The sequence below is a fragment of the Aquarana catesbeiana genome, linkage group LG12 (genome assembly GCF_042186555.1).
Source record: "Aquarana catesbeiana isolate 2022-GZ linkage group LG12, ASM4218655v1, whole genome shotgun sequence".
NCBI lineage: Eukaryota > Metazoa > Chordata > Amphibia > Anura > Ranidae > Aquarana > Aquarana catesbeiana.
The window spans coordinates 154,714,463-154,731,992 of record NC_133335.1 but is presented as its reverse complement, the minus strand read 5'-3'; the positions used below and the strand labels follow the sequence as shown (position 1 = coordinate 154,731,992).

At 43.5% G+C, this 17,530-nt stretch overlaps 1 protein-coding gene across 1 annotated transcript in view; it reads left to right on the top strand.

Moving 5' to 3' along the window:
* Positions 1-17,530, top strand: part of KCNH4 (potassium voltage-gated channel subfamily H member 4) — a gene marked incomplete at its 3' end in the record, with an annotated part of 923,392 nt that overhangs the window by 544,651 nt on the left and 361,211 nt on the right. The window contains 1 exon segment of the mRNA XM_073606110.1: positions 1,471-1,720. Within this exon segment, the coding sequence (XP_073462211.1) occupies positions 1,471-1,720 (250 nt within the window).

Here is a 17,530-nt window from a genome sequence, read left to right as displayed (position 1 = left end):
GGAAAGAAGGGATGTCCATCGCGTAAAACCATAAGAGAACTTTTATTAAAGCTTAATAAGTATAGGTACTTACATTTCAAATGAAAAAAATCGAGCATAAGAAAAGTTAGCGAATTCCCTTTGTTAGAGGTGCTGCAAGACGTTCGTAGCCCGCCCGATTGCTCACATAAAGAGAAAATCCCCTTTTTTTCCCCTTAAAGCCAGCACCACACTACTCCTGCTTTTTTACCATTTTCTAATATTTTCCACTTAGGTGGTATTGTATCTATAGTGGCAGCAGCCATATCCACAACAATATACCTAAACCATCACCTAATTCAAAGTGCATAATGCACTTTTGTTGAATAATTGAAGCACCTTATGTAGCAGTTTCACCTTTAATAGCAAGAATCCAGCACCAGTCACAGATTTTAATTTTTGCACGCACAGCTTTTAGAAATTATACTTTAGAAATTATGGACGCTAGGTAACACATACTGTTCACTATAAAGAGACAAAATCTTTTTTGTCTCCATAAGGGCAGCGCCATACTACTCCTGCTCTTTTACCATTTTCTAATACTTTTCACTTAGGTGGTATTGTATTTGTTGAGGCAGCAGCCATATTCACAACAAAATACCTAACTCATTGCGCAGATTTACCCCACACATCTATGATTTAGGTATTTATAATGTACCAGTCGTAGAAGACAGCATAGAAATCTGGCAGGTGTTCCGTACATAAGGCACTCTTAAGTCCCATTTTTTTAACCTATAACTGAAGAGTGATCAGACAAGGGTGTGGGTAGTATCTTAAAGCGGAGTTCCACACAAAAATGGAACTTCCACTTTTCAGAACCCTCCCCCCCTCCGGTGTCACATTTGGCACCTTTCAGGGGGGGAGGGGGGGTGCAGATACCTGTCTAAGACAGGTATTTGCACCCACTTCCTGGCATAGACTCCCACAGGAGTCTATGCCTCTTCCTGTCAGTCCGCGCTGTCTCCTGGGAAACACACAGCTCCCAGGAGATAGCGGGGACCAGTTACGATGCGCAGCGCAGTAGGGAACCGGGAAGTGAAGCTGCAACGCTTCACTTCCTGATTCCCTCACCTAGGATGGCGGCGGCAGCTGCCGAGAACCGAGCGGGTTCTCAGCGTCGCCTGCCGACATCGCTGGACCCTGGGACAGGTAAGTGGCCATGTATTAAAAGTCAGCAGCTGCAGTATTTGTAGCTGCTGGCTTTTAATATTTTTTTTTTTTTTGGCGGTTTAGGTGGACCCCCGCTTTAAGTACTAATTTAGGAATTAGACTCTACAAACATTGAGGCTAGAGGTGATGAACTACAGATTGATGCCATGCCTTGAGAGCCAACAGCCTTGTCAGCCAACAGCCTTATCTTTCCTCAGGTCTCAGATTTCCCATACCTTCAGAGTATGATTTGTATGGCAAATAATAGTTTGATATATAAATAACTTAATTTTTCTCTTGCAGCTACTGAAGGATTTTCCAGATGAGTTACGTGCGGATATAGCAATGCACCTCAATAAGGACATCCTTCAACTCCCTGTGTTTGAACCAGCCAGCCGTGGGTGCCTGCGGGCACTCTCTTTGCACATCAAGACTTCCTTCTGTGCTCCTGGAGAATACCTCCTGCGCCAAGGGGATGCTTTGCAAGCAAATTATTATGTGTGTTCTGGCTCAATGGAAGTTTTGAAGGACAATATGGTGTTGGCGATTCTGGGTAAGAACACATTCATAGCTTCAAGAAAAAACTGTCATTATATAGCCGACATAATGATGCAAAGTAGTAGGCTAAGCTACAGCTGGTAGAAATAAAACTGTTGTTGAAGAATACACTCATTTAAAATTTTTGAGTCTTTCATGTAAAATTCAGACAAATAATTAGGATTATACAGGAGGTAAAGGAAACTGCTTGCCTAATTGGTTACACTGATAAGCACTACCAAACCCAACTAGAGATGTGCATGACAGAAACATTTGTTTTGTTTCGGTTTCAGTCGTTAACCACTTCAGCTCTGGAAGATTTACTCCCTTTATGACTAGCCCATTTTTTTGCCATACGGCACTGTATTACTTTAACTGACAATTGCGCGGTCGTGTGACGCTGTACAGAAATAAAATGTATGTCCTTTTTTCCCCACAAATAAAGCTTTCTTTTGGTAGTATTTGATCACCTCTGAAGTTTTTATTTTTTGCGCTATAAACAGTAAAAGACTGACAATTTTGAAAAAAAAACAATATTTTTTACTTTCTGCTATAAAAAATATCCAATAAAAAAATTGAAAAAAATCTGATTCCTTCATAAATTTAGGCCAATATGTATTCTGCTACATATTTTTGGTAAACAAAAATCCCAATAAGCGTATATTGATTGATTTGTGCAAAAGCATCTACAAATTATGGGATATTTGTATTCATTTTTATTTTTTACTAGTAATGGCGGTGATCAGCAACTTATAGCGTGACTGCAATATCGCAGCGGACCTTTAGACACCAGCGACAGCGACACTGATGCAGTGATCAGTGCTAAAAAATATGCACTGTTGCGGTATTAATGACACTGGCAAGGAAGGGGTTAACATCGGGGCAATCAAAGGTTAACTTTGTGACTAGTTAGTGTTTTACTAAATTGTGGGAGGTGCTTTTACTAGGAGAAGACATGAATCCATGTCCCTGCTTTGCAGAGACACAGGATCCATGCCTTCCCTTCTGTCAGAATGGCGATCTGCCATGTTTGCATAGACAGAACACCTTTCTTTGTGTCTGCAGGATGATCAGCGGGTGCAGCGGACATAGAATCAGCAAGTACCGCGGATTCTATCACAGTGGTAGCGAGCCGGCGGCGGCACGCATGCGCACCTGCTACCTGGAAGATCTGTTCTATCAATTTGTGCCCTCCATCAAAAAGTTCCCACGCATGTGCAGCATGGAAGGCACTCCAGCTGATTTGCCGATCAGCTGGAGCGACGTCACCATAGTGCTTGCGCACATTGTAGGAGGGTTTTTTCGATGGGAGATATCATTTCAAGGGTGCAATTGAAAGCTAGGGTACAAGGGTACAATTGATGCATCCATATGTCCGAAAGAAGCAAAATTCGTCCGAATTTCCATTTGTTACAAAACACATTGCACATGTCTACTGATTAGTTTCATCCTCTGTTATGATAAAGGCTGAGCCGAACACCCCCCCCCCCCCCGGTTCAGTTTGCGGCAGAACATGCGAACAGACCAAAAATTTGTGCAAACACGCAAACCCCCGTTAAAGTCTATGGGACTCGAACATGAAAAATCAAAAGTGCTAATTTTAAAGGCTAATATGCAAGTTATTGTCATAAAAAAGTGTTTGGGGACCCGGGTCCTTCCCCAGGGGACATGAATCAATGCAAAAATGTTTTTTTAAATGGCCATTTTTTCGGGAGCAGGGATTTTAATAATGCTTAAAGTAAAACAATAAAAGTGAAATATTTCTTTAAATATCGTGCCTGGGGGGGTGTCTATAGTATGCCTGTAAAGTGGCGCATTTTTCCCATGTTTAGAACAGTCCCTGCACAAAATTACATTTCTAAAGGAATAAAAGGCCCTTTAGGTCTGGTATGGATATTAAGGTGAACCCCGCACCCAAATTAAAAAAAAAAAAAAAAGGCGTGGGGCCCCCAGGCCCTATATACTCTGAACAGCAGCAGTATACAGGCGGTCTCCGGGTTACAAACAAGATAGGAACTGTAGATTTGTTCTTAAGTTGAATCTGTTTGTAATTTGGAACAGGTACATTTTGTAAGTGTAGCTCCAGCCAAAAAATCTATTATTTAAGCTTTTTGGATAACATAGGGAAGGGTTATCATCACCCCTGTAACATTTGTTTTTCTGTCTGTGCCCCTGTTCAGAAGGTTTCACCTCACTTTCTGTCCCAGTGACAATTGGATTTTGAAAATTTTGGGTTATTAGGGAAACAAGGATTGGTGATAAAGCATCAGTGGGGAGACCCCTTTTTCCCATATTAACTCTTACAGGAGAGAATTTCCCTTCCTAGGGGTAGATTTCCTCTCACTTCCTGTTGTCTCCCTCCGTTTGTAAGTAGGAGTAGCTGTTAAACAGGGGCAGAAAAATTGGGCCTTAGGTAGTGGTGGTGGTGCCCTGAACCGAAAATATTCTTAGAAGCTATCATCATGAAAATTGAGGAGGAATAGGATAGTCACTCAGCATAATAGGATAGTCACTCAGCATATGCAGTCTTCAAGGGATCCCACATCCATAGAAAAATCAAATCGGTTACATCAGCATCAGGTGCTTGGTAGCTGGTGATCCAAGACTGATTCATTTTTATGAATGTGAGCCGATCAACAGTCTGTGGACAGGCGCACTGTGATTGGTTAGAAATCCTCCAGCAGCACTGAATGTGCATTCAGAAAGGACGCTGGATGCAGGACAGGCCAGTAGCTCAATTGCATATTGAGAAACCTCTGGCCAGTGGTCCATCCTCAAGACCCAGTAACCCAGTGGATGTTGTGGTGGAAAGGTCTCCAAGTCTGATCTTGCCCCTAGATATTCTTGCACCATGGAATTCAGACGCTGGCGATGGTTGCTGGAACCGATCAGACCTGGGCGCTGAGGACTTAAGAATTTCCTGAAGGCATCAGTCAGCCGGCCACCTTCTCCACCGCTCTTTCTGTGACTGAACGAAGCCACAGCAACACGTTGTCCAGCACCAGGAATTTGTAACCTCCCAGGCTCTGGAAACGAATTGCACAAGCCTTTCCGCAAGGCCTCCCGAAGATGTTTCATCCTCTGCTCCCTCTGTGAAGGCTGGATAAGTTCTGCAACCTTACCATTGTAACGTGGATCAAGAAGGGTTGCCAGCCAGTAATGATCGCAGCGTAGGTTTGCAGAGGCATTCGATCCTGAGTCCTCTGGGTCACTAGGGATCACATGACCCTCAACCACCTCCTCCCAGCTACGTACAACTCCATGGGTTTCTGGGGACTGCAAATGATCCCTTGAAGACTGCTGCTGATGCTGAGTATTATCCTCCACCTCCATGCTGACACAATCCTCCTCCCCCTCTTCTTCTTCCTGTGTGATCGGCGGGCCTGCAGGAATACTAGTATCTGGATAAAGGAAGCCTTGAGAGGTAAGGAAGTCCTCCTCTTCCTCCCGCTGTTCTACCTCAAGTGCCCTGTCCATTATTCCATGAAGCTCGTGCTCCACCAGGAAGACAATGGACAGTATCACTGATGCATGCACTGTCACTGCTCACCATCCTCGTGGCCTCCTCCGGACAGTGCATGCATCCTTGATCAGTAGCCACTGGCGTGGCGAAAAAAAGCCAAGCTCCCCTGACCCTGTCCTGGTGCCATACTCGCACAGGTACTCATTGATGGCCCTCTGCTGTGTGTGCAGCTGCTGCAGCATTGCCAACGATGAGTTCCACCTGGTGGGCATGTCACAAATGAGGCGTTTCTTGGGCAGGTTTCATTCTCTTTGAATGTCAGCCAGCCGAGTACTAGCATTATAAGACCAGACTTTCCTGGCCTGCCTCAGGAGGTCCTGTAAGCCTGCTCAAAAACCGCTGCACCACCAAATTCAAGACGTGAGCCAAACAGGGAACATGGGTCAAGTGTCCCTGTCGGAGGGCGGAGAGGAGGTTGGTGCCATTGTCACATACAACCATTCCTTGGCTAAATCTGGCGTGCCGTCAACCACCTCTGAGCCTGCCCCTGCAGAGCTGACAGAATCTCTGACCCAGTGTGGCTCCTGTCCCCTAAGCAGACCAACTCAAGCACCGCACGTCATCTTTTTGCCTGAGTGCTTGCGTAGCCCCTTGAACGCCTACGGAGCACCACTGGTTCAGAGGAGAAATCTGCAGAGGAAGAGGCTGTAGAGGAAGAAGAAGAAGAAGAGGAGGGGGTGGAGGAGAGAGCTGTGGCAGAATCACCACTAGTATTTTGGAGGCGTGGTGGTGGAACAAGCTCCAACAATACTGAATCCTGTCCTGCATCCTTCCCAGCTGCCAGCAGAGTTACCCAGTACGCCATGAAAGAAAGGTAACATCCCTGTCCATGCCTGCTGGACCATGAGTCAGCAGTAATATGCACCTTACTGCTGACTGCCCTGTCCAAGGCCAAGACATTGCCTTCCATATGTTGGTAGAGAGCCGGAATGGCCTTCTGTGAAAAGAAATGGCGTTTGGGAACCTGCCACTGAGGTACCGCACATTCCACAAATTCATGAAAGGGGCAGAGTCTACCAGCTGAGAAAGCAGCTGTTGCAGTGCTAGCAATTTGGCCAAGCTAGCATTCAGACGCTGAGCATGTGGATGGCTGGGACCAATTTTCTTTTAACGGTTTAGTAACTGGGGTAGGGAAATTTGCCTGCTAAAATGAGATGGAGGTGTACTGATAGCAGATTGGCTGCCTCTCAGTGCAGGTTTCTGGGAGGACTGGAGTTATAGCGGGGTTGGAGAACCCAGCTGATGAGGAGCAAGGAGAGGTCCGCCTTGTTCTTTGGTGTGGGTCTTATAAGTGCTGTTGCCAACGGACTGCATGGGAGGTCATCATATGTCTGGTCAAGCATGTGGTGCCCAAGCGGCTGCTGTTTTGGCCATGCTTGATACGCTTCAGACATATGTTGCAAACAGCAATGGTGCGATCTGCTGCACACGTGTCAAAAAAGGCCCACACCAAAGAACTTTTCAAAATATGTGTGGAGTCAGCAGCGCCCTGCACCTGCTTAGCTCTGCGGCGTGATGCAATAGGGTAGCTGCCCTTAAGCTGCCCCCTGGAGGACATCCTACCTCATTGGAGATGTGCCTCCTCCTCCTCTGCTGCAGCATACTGCCAAGTTTAGTCAGTGACCTCATCATCCCCTCCCTCCTTGTCACTGGAGCAAACTTGGCAGTATGCTGCAGCTGGGGGAACATGACTGCCAGTTTCTTGACCTTCTTGGGCACCCCCCTCTCTCTAGGCTGACGTTACTCCCTTCCTCAACCCGGGTACCATCAACCCGGGAGCCTTCAAATCGCTACGCATCCTCCTGCAGCATGTACCCAACACTGTTGTCGAATAGTTCGGGTGACTTCTCTGTGCATGATGGTGGGGCTAGGGAAGGAGTGACTGTTGACATGGAGTCAATGGAATAGGCCGCTTTGGCAGCTGCATTGGCAGGCAAGCTACTCTGAGACTGGGTGACAGATGATGAGGAGGATGAGGATGACTTTGTTATCCATTCCACCAACAGTAACACGGCCAGCTGCAGGAAAAAAGGACAAGTGTGCCCCATGGCCACGTGCTGAGGATGCACCGCGTCCATGACCAGCACTGTCAACTGTAGACACGGAGCCTGCTTTCCCTCTTTTAGTGGCCTGTGAGCATCTGCTTCTCCTTGGTGGCCTTCCGGACATGCTGTAAATTGGGTTTAGCAAAAAAACACTACACTGTATTGTGTACTGTGTACACCACCAGGAAAGTAGTAGCAACTGCACTGTACTATGTACACCAGAAGTGTAATAACAACTATGGGTGTAATGTATTGACCACCAGAAAAGTATGAGCAACTGCACAGCACTGTATACGGTGTACACCGCCTGAAGTATATTAGAAACAGTACACCAGGAATGGCCTGCAATCAGAGATAGCTAAACTGGATATAGATAGATAGATAGATAGATAGATAGATAGATAGATAGATAGATAGATAGATAGATAGATAGATAGATAGATAGATAGATAGATAGATAGTGTGAGGTTTGGGGGTTGTTTATCTCAGTGGTAGATGCCTTTTCAGTAAGTTCACAGCAAATAGGAACTTTAGTTTAAGGGCATGGTAGCCCACTTTTATTAAAAGGAACAAAATAAAGGAAAGTTCACAGGGTTTCTTCTCCCAAAAACAATAACACATGAAAAATGCCAAGCCACCTGGCTCTCTTCCGCAGTACTGCCACTTAGGCTTTTACGCTTCAGCCCTCTTGGCCATATAACAGGGTTCCCGTACAACTACTGTACCTCTTTTCAGCTTCCACGCTGCTCAGGCCTTCCACTTCAGGCTCTCATCTGTCTCCTTAGATGCACACAGCTTCAACGCACACAGCGTCTATCTAGAAAGCAGCCCCTTACTGCTCTGATCCTCAGACTTGGGTCTCCGGCTTTCACTAGTGCACACCTGCACTCTCTGGACTCCTGGAGACCTCCTGTCTCTCTGGGTGGAGCCCAGAACTCTTGTCCTGACTCTGCTATAAGCCCAGGACCCACCTGCTCAACCAACCAGCCAGACTCCTGGCTGTTCCCAAAACCCGGTCCCAGGATTGGAGATTCCGTCCCACTCATAGCGCTATGGAATCTCCGGGCTCCAAATGGATTTTACAAACTTTGGAGGAAACTGATAAAACGGATTCCTCCACATTAAATACCCCTGGAGCCCCTCAACCTGCCTATTTGAGAACCCTGGGCGACAATTACTAGGACACGGAACTGTACTGTCACAATAGATATATATATTAAATACACTGCAGCTAACTGAATAACCTGCCTGCCAGAAGTATATTAGAAACAGTACACCAGGAACGGCATGTAGTGAGATATGGCTAAACTGTATGCACTGGATATATAGTGGGGATGGAAAGTATTCAGACCCCCTTAAGTTTTTCACTCTGTTATATTGCAGCCATTTGCTAAAATCATTTAAGTTCATTTTTTTCCTCATTAATGTACACACAGCATCCCATATTGACAGAAAAACACAGAATTGTTGACATTTTTTCAGATTTATTAAAAAAGAAAAACTGAAATATCACATGGTCCTAAGTATTCAGACCCTTTGTTGTGACACTCATATATTTAACTCAGGTGCTGTCCATTTCTTTTGATCATCCTTGAGATGGTTCTACACCTTCATTTGAGTCCAGCTGTGTTTGATTATACTGATTGGATTTGATTAGGAAAGCCACACACCTGTCTATATAATACCTTACAGCTCACAGTGCATGTCAGAGCAAATGAGAATCATGAGGCCAAAGGAACTGCCTGAAGAGCTCAGAGACAGAATTGTGTCAAGGCACATATCTGGCCAAGGTTACAATAAAATTTCTGCTGCACTTAAGGTTCCTAAGAGCACAGTGGCCTCCATAATCCTTAAATGGAAGACGTTTGGGATGACCAGAACCCTTCCTAGAGCTGGCTGTCCGGCAAAACTGAGCTATCAGGGGAGAAGAGCCCTAGTGAGAGAGGTAAAGAAGAACCCAAAGATCTGTGGCTGAGCTCCAGAGATGCAGTCGGGAGATGGGAGAGAGTTGTAGAAAGTCAACCATCACTGCAGCCCTCCACCAGTCGAGGCTTTATGGCAGAGTGACCTGACGGAAGCCTCTCCTCAGTACAAGACACATGAAAGCCTGCATGGAGTTTGCTAAAAAACACCTGAAGGACTCCAAGATGGTGAGAAATAAGATTCTCTGATCTGATGAGACTGAGATAGAACTTTTTGGCCTCGATTCTAAGCGGTATGTGTGGAGAAAACGAGGCACTGCTCATCACCTGTCCAATACAGTCCCAACAGTGAAGCATGGTGGTGGCAGCATCATGCTGTGGGGGTGTTTTTCAGCTGCAGGGACAGGACGACTGGTTGCAATCGAGGGAAAGATGAATGCAGCCAAGTACAGGGATATCCTGGACGAAAACCTTCTCCAGAGTGCTCAGGACCTCAGACTGGGCCGAAGGTTTACCTTCCAACAAGACAATGACTCTAAGTACACAGCTAAAATAACGAAGGAGTGGCTTCACAACATCTCTGTGACTGTTCTTGAATGGCCCAGCCAGAGCCCTGACTTAAACCCAATTGAGCATCTCTGGAGAGACCTAAAAATGGCTGTCCACCAACGTTTACCATCCAGAACTGGAGAGAATCTGCAAGGAGGAATGGCAGAGGATCCCCAAATCCAGGTGTGAAAAACTTGTTGCATCTTTCCCAAAAAGACTCATGGCTGTATTAGATCAAAAGGGTGCTTCTACTAAATACTGAGCATAGGGTCTGAATACTTAGGACTAGGGATGAGCTTCGAGTTCGAGTCAAACTCATGTTCGACTCAAACATCGGCTGTTCGCCAGTTCGCCGAACAGCGAACAATTTGGGTTGTTCGTGGAAAATTCGAAAGCCGTGGAACACCCTTTAAAAGACTATGGGAGAAATCAAAAGTGCTAATTTTAAAGGCTTATATGCATGGTATTGTCATAAAAAGTAAGTTTGGGGACCTGGGTCCTGCCCCAGGGGACATGGATCAATGCAAAAAAAGTTTTAAAAATGGCCGTTTTTTCGGGAGCAGTGATTTTAATAATGCTTAAAGTGAAACAATAAAAGTGTAATATTCCTTTAAATTTCGTACCTGGGGGGTGTCTATAGTATGCCTGTAAAGGGGCGCATGTTTCCCGTGTTTAGAACAGTCTGACAGCAAAATGACATTTCAAAGGAAAAAAAGTAATTTAAAACTGCTCGCGGCTATTAAGGAATTGCCGGTCCGACAATACACATAAAAGTTCATTGATAAAAAAGGCATGGGAATTCCCCACAGGGGAACCCCACGAACCAAAATTTTTTTTTTAAAATGACGTGGGGGCCCCCTAAATTCCATACCAGGCCCTTCAGGTTTTTAAGGGGATACCCGGCCAAATTTTTTTTTAAAAAATGGCGTGGGGTCCCCCTCAAAATCTATACCAGACCCTTCAGGTCTGGTATGGATTTTAAGGGGAACCCCACGCCAAAATTTTTTTTAAAAATGGCGTGGGGTCCCCCCAAAAATCCATACCAGACCCTTATCCGAGCACGCAACATTGGGAGAGTGCTTTGGGGTAGCCCCCCAAAACACCTTGTACCCATGTTGATGGGGACAAGGTGGTATTGGGCTCCCAGTGCTAGGTACCACAAAACAGTGGTGATACTACATAATGAGTGAAAATATTTAAAGTGCGAATTGAAGTGCTATAAATATACAAAAAACAAATACAATCAGAAAAACGTGCAGATGTAGAGGAAGTTCAATTAAGAATGTCCATAAACTTAGTGCAGTAGAAAACAAAAGAATTACATATGTAATAAATATTGAAAAAATGAAAAAAAAAGTCCATGTTGCAAAAAACAAATCCCAAGGTGATGCGTAGTGACATTCCACACTGTAGTGACAAGTGCAAAGATGAAACCTCCACCACAGAAAAAACACTGCTTACCGGAAGGCAATGGTCCCTTGTTACAGGGGACCACGCTAAGCAGATGGCTGTAACCCCAGCCCGGGATCTCACAGGCAGGCACTGGATACCACAGCGTCAGTGGGGATCATCAGCACAAATCTCAGCAGGGCAATGTGATCACCAGAAAAACACAAAGTGCTCCACATAGCGTAAATCCTTAAACATTTAATGAAATAAATACAAGACAAATGGACACTTACAGATCGGCGAAAATGTATGGGCAAAAGACAATGTGAATGAGCCCGCCGGCTTCCAAACAGCCCGTAGCTTCCGGGACTGAACATGCAGCGGTGACGTCAGGACGTGGCTCCTCCTCCCTACGTCGTTTCGTCACTAGTGGACGTGGTCCTGCCCCCCCGTTATTTAAGAACCGTCAGAAGCGGAGAAGCGTCACACAGCGGGAGCCTCCCATCATGCCATCATGTATACAGAGCGGCCCGAGGAGAAGAAGGGAAGAAGACGCCACGGAGGAAGATGCCAGACGAGAACACCGGAGGAAGAACCAGAAGAAGAAGAAGATGGAGGAAGAAACCGAAGGAAGATAGAAGATAGATAGAACTGTCTCTTGTCATTTTTAACAGTTTTTTTGTGAAATGGTAGGGGTACTTTTGTAACCCCTTACCATTTCACACAGGGGGGAGGGCCGGGATCTGGGGGTCCCTTTGTTAAAGGGGGCTTCCAGATTCTGATAAGCCCCCCGCCCGCAGACCCCCACAACCATCGGGCAAGGGTTGTGGGGATGAGGCCCTTGTCCCCATCAACATGGGGACAAGGTGTTTTGGGGGGCTACCCCAAAGCACCCTCCCAATGTTGAGGGCATGTGGCCTGGTACGGTTCAGGAGGGGGGGCGCTCTCTCGTCCCCCCCCTCTTTTCCTGCTGCCTGCCAGGTTGCGTGCTCGGATAAGGGTTTGGTATGGATTTTTGGAGGGACCCCACGCCATTTTTTTTTAAATTTTGGCACGGGGCTCACCTTAAAATCCATACCAGACCTGCAGGGTCTGGTATAGATTTTGAGGGGGACCCTATGCCATTTTTTTTTTTTAATTTGGCCGGGGTTGCCCTTAATATCCATACCAGACCTGAAGGGCCTGGTATGGAATTTAGGGGGACCCCCCATGTCATTTTTTTTTTAATTTTGGTTCGGGGTTCCCCTGTGGGGAATTTCCATGCCTTTTTTATCAATGAACTTTTATGTGTATTGTCGGATCGGCAATTCATTAATAGCCGTGAGTAGTTTTAAATGACTTTTTTTCCTTTGAAATGTAATTTTTCTGTCAGACTGTTCTAAACACGGGAAACATGTCCCCCTTTACAGGCATACTATAGACACCCCCCAGGTATGAAATTTAAAGGAATATTACACTTTTATTGTTTCACTTTAAGCATTATTAAAATTACTGCTCCCGAAAAAACGGCCGTTTTTAAAACTTTTTTTTGCATTGATCCATGTCCCCTGGGGCAGGACCCAGGTCCCCAAACACTTTTTATGACAATACCATAACTTGCATATAAGCCTTTAAAATTAGCACTTTTGATTATTCATGTTCGTGTCCCATAGACTTTAACGGTGTTCACGTGTTCGAGCGAATTTTTTACCTGTTTGCAAGTTCTGGTGTGAACCGAACCGGAGGGTGTTCGGCTCATCCCTACTTAGGACCATGTGATATTTCAGTTTTTCTTTTTTTTTTAAATCTGCAAAAATGTCAACAATTCTGTGTTTTTCTGTCAATATGGGGTGCTGTGTGTACATTAATGAGGAAAAAATGAACTTAAATGATTATAGCAAATGGCTGCAATATAACAGAGAGTGAAAAATTTAAGGGGGTCTGAATACTTTCCGTCCCCACTGTGTGTGTGTGTATATATATATATATATATATATATATATATATATATATACATACAAGACTATCTATATATAATATATAGATATATATATTAAATACAGTGCAGCTAACTGAATCACCTGCCTGTCAGAAGTATATTAGAAACAATACACCAGGAACGGCCTGCAGTGAGATCTAGATAAACTGGATACAGTGAATATATATTGTAAAGTTCGGGGAACCAGCTAGATCGCAGGACACAGGTTTTTCACTCAAAAGGAGGTTTATTGAACTTAAATAGCTTTACAGCAGCAAAAACAAAAGAAAGAGATTTCAGTCTCACCGACTTGCAAAGTCCAGAACTGCTATCGCAGTTAAATAGTCCTTGGTTTCTGTTGCAGGTAGCTTCCCCTGCCAGGAGGCTTCCAGTCAGGACACTGCTGTTCACTTTTGTTGCTGCACACAAAAACACCATCCACCATCCACCATCCACCATCCACCATCCACCATCCACCATCCACCATCCACCATCCACATTCTCCTCTACACTCCTCCACACTCATCTACAACTTCCTGTCTTGTTTTAAACCCTCTTCCTGTGACAGGTGAGTTAACCCTTTTTGTTCCCTTAAAGGGACCACAGTCCAAACAGAGGGGAAACATCACATCCTTCCAGGACCCAGCCACGGCGTCCTGTACAATATATACGAGACTATCTGTGTATATATATATATATATATATATATATATATATATATATATATATATACACACAGATAGTCTCGTATATATATTGTACAGGATGCCGTGGCTGGGTCCTGGAAGGATGTGATGTTTCCCCTCTGTTTGGACTGTGGTCCCTTTATATATATATTAAATACACTGCAGCTAACTGAATCACCTGCCTGCCAGAAGTATATTAGAAACAGTACACCAGGAACGTTCTGCAGTGAGATCTAGCTAAACTGGATATATATATATATATATATATATATATATATATATATATATATATACACAGATATACACACAAGACTATCTGTGTATATAGTCAAACTCATGTTCAACCCGAACAGAAAGCTCATCCCTAGTTATGATGGGTTGTGAATCTTTGATTATCTTTCATATCTATCTAGTGCAGGGTTGTATGTGGTTACTGGTAGACATGTGCGTTTCATTTCGTTCCAAATCGAAATTCGGACAAATTTTCCGTTATTCAGAGATTCGGAAGTATCCCAACTTCCAAATTACAATACTAATGAAACAAGATTGAACTGAATTCAAAAAGCGAGAATAGAATAAAATATAATGGAAAATAAAGGAATAGAATACAATAGAATAGTAGTAAAACAGAATTGAATAGAAAATAAAGGAATAATATTAAATATAATAAATATAATTGAAAATAATGGAATATAATAGAAAATAATAGAACAAAATAGGAGTAAAGCAGAACAGAATAGAATAGAAACAAACAGAATAAAATAGAATAGAAAACTAGGAAATAGAATAGAATGCAAAATAAAAGAATAGAAAAAAAGTGAGTAAAACAGAACAGAATAGAATACAAAATTGAAAGAATAGAATCAATTAGAATAGTATAGAAAATAAAATAATCAAATAGAATAGAACAGAAAATAATAAAATAGAATAGAACAGAAAATAAAAGACTAGAAAAGAATAGAATAGAAAAAAACAATAGAAAACAATAGAAAGAATATAACCGTCTTCTGAATTTTTCGAATTCGGTTGAATTTCAATTTGACCACACTTGGAAAATTCGAATCGAATTTGAACTTATTCTATTAAAAATTCTAATTTTGGAAGACGGTTATATTCATTCTAGTTTATTCTATTCTACTCTATTATTTTTTTTATTATATTATTTTCAAATCTATTATTTTCCATTCTAATCTAATCTATTCAAATTCATTCTATTCTAAATTTAAGTTTTGTAGGACGGTTATATTCTTTGTAATTTATTCTATTCTATTCTATTCTATTCTATTTTCTTCTATATTTTTGTTTTCTATTCTCTTATTTGCTATTCTTTTATTTTCTATTCTATTCTTTTCTAATCTATTTCTTTAAAATTCTATTAAAATTTGTTTGAATTTGGTCGAGTTTCAGTTCGACTGAATTAGAAAAATTTGAATCAAATTCGAAAACAAATAAACAAAACAAAACTAAACGAATAAAGAAAACACATTTTACTAAAATAAATCATTTAACCGATTGCCGACCAGCCACCGTCATTATACTGCGGCAGGTCGGCACGATCCCGCGAGCCATCGTAGCTGTACGTCGGTCCCTTTAATAGCGGGCGCGCGCTGCACTGCGGGGGTGCAAATGCGTGTGGCCAGCAGTCATGATGACCGCCGACCACATGCGATCGCTGGCACGTGAGCCAGAACAGGGACGTGTGTGTGTAAACACACAAATCCCTGTTCTGTGAGGGGAGGAGAAATGGATCCTGAGTTCCTACTAGCTAGGAACAACGATCTGCCATTTCCTCCACTCACTTCCATCCCCCTACAGTTAGAACATACACTAGGGAACACAGTTAACCCCTTGATCGCCCCCTAGTGTTAACCCCTTCCCTGCCAGTGACTTTTACACAGTAATCAGTGCATTTTCATAGCACTGATCGCTATATAATTGACAATGGTCCCAAAAATGTGTCCGCCATAATGTTGCAGTCCCGATCAAAATCGCTGATCACCGCCATTACTAGTAAAAAAAAAAAAAAGTAATAAAAATGCCATAAATCTTTCCCCTATTTTGTAGATGCTATAACTTTTGCGCAAACCAATCAATATACACTTATTGCAATTTTTATTACCAAAAATATGTAGAAGAATACACATCGGCCTAAACTGAGAAAAAAATTAGCTTTTTAAAAAAAAAAAATGAGGATATTTATTATAGCAAAAAGTACAAAATATTGTGATTTTTTCAAAATTGTCGCTCTTTTCAAATACCACCAAAAGAAAGCTCTATTTGTGGGGAAAAAAAAGAACGTAAGTTTTGTTTGGGTACAGCATCGCATGACCGCGCAATTGTCAGTTAAAGCGACACAGTGCCGCATCACAAAAAATGGCCTGGTCATTGAACAGCCAAATCGTCCGGGGCTGAAGTGGTTAAATATCGAACTGAAATGAAACACATTTTGTAGTTCTGCACATGTCTAGTTACTAGAGGTACATGATTACCGTATTTATCGGCGTATAACATGCGCCGGTGTATAACACGCACCCCAAGTTTAGGAGGGAATTTTAAGGAAAAAAAACTTTTAGGAGGGAAGTTTAAGGAAAAAAACTTACATTAAAATGCCCATCAATGCAGCCTTATCTGTCCATCTGCAGCCTTTTCGGTGTCAGTGCAGCCTTGCCCCAGTGCAGTCTTGTCAGTGCAGCCTTGTCAGTGCAGCTTTGCCCCAGTGCAGCCTTGCCCCAGTGCAGACTTGCCCTAGTGCAGCTTTGGCAGTGCAGGTTTGCCCGTGCAGCTTTGCCCCAGTCCAGTCATGTCAGTCCAGCTTTGTGATAGATTAGATTCAAATATGGCGCCGAGACTGCAGGGATTCGTCGGAGCCGAGATACACATACCGAGTGTTCTCGGCTTTTTTTGGCGCCGCCGTCACGCCCAGTCCTGCCCCTGGACCTGTGTTATGTCCATCATAGGGCGGGACTGGGCGTGACTGTGAGCGGCGCCAAAAAAAGCCGAGAACACTCGGGTATGTGTATCTCGGCTCCGACGTCCAGACCTGCTATCGCAGGGACCAGTGTTCCATCCTACCTTACAAACGCTAAATGTAATGGTTTGGCTATTGAAACCCACATTCTGAAGAATCGCGGGCTTTCAGGCTCAGTGATATCTACCTTGATTAATGCAAGGAAGCCAGTTTCCAGAGTCCATTTATTATAGAGTCTGGAAGGCATATGTTTCCTAGTGTGAATCTAGGGGTTGGCATCCCAGAAAGTATGTCATAGGTAGAATCCTTGCCTTTCTACAAATGGGGTTAGAGATGAAGCTGGCCTTGAGTACTATCAAAGGCCAGGTCTTGGCCTTATCGGTATTGTTTCAACGACCACTTGCTTCACATTCTTTGGTCCGTAGCTTCATACATGGGGTAACGCGGCTTAATCCACTGGTTAGGTCACCCCTGAACCCTTGGGACTTGAATTTAGTTCTGTCGGCATTACAGAAATAGCCTTTTGAGCCGATATGACATATTCCCCTGGTCCTCTTGACAAGGAAGCTAGTTTTTCTGGTAGCCATATCTTCGGCAAGAAGGGTATCGGAACTGGCTGCTCTTTCTTGTAAAGAGCCATATTTAATTATTCATAAGGACAGAATAGTATTGCGTCCTCATCCTAGTTTTCTGCCGAAGGTGGTTTCAGGTTTTCCTCTAAACCAGGATATTGTTCTACCTTCATTTTTTCCAGAACCCTGTTCTACAGAAGAAAAGTGACTACATT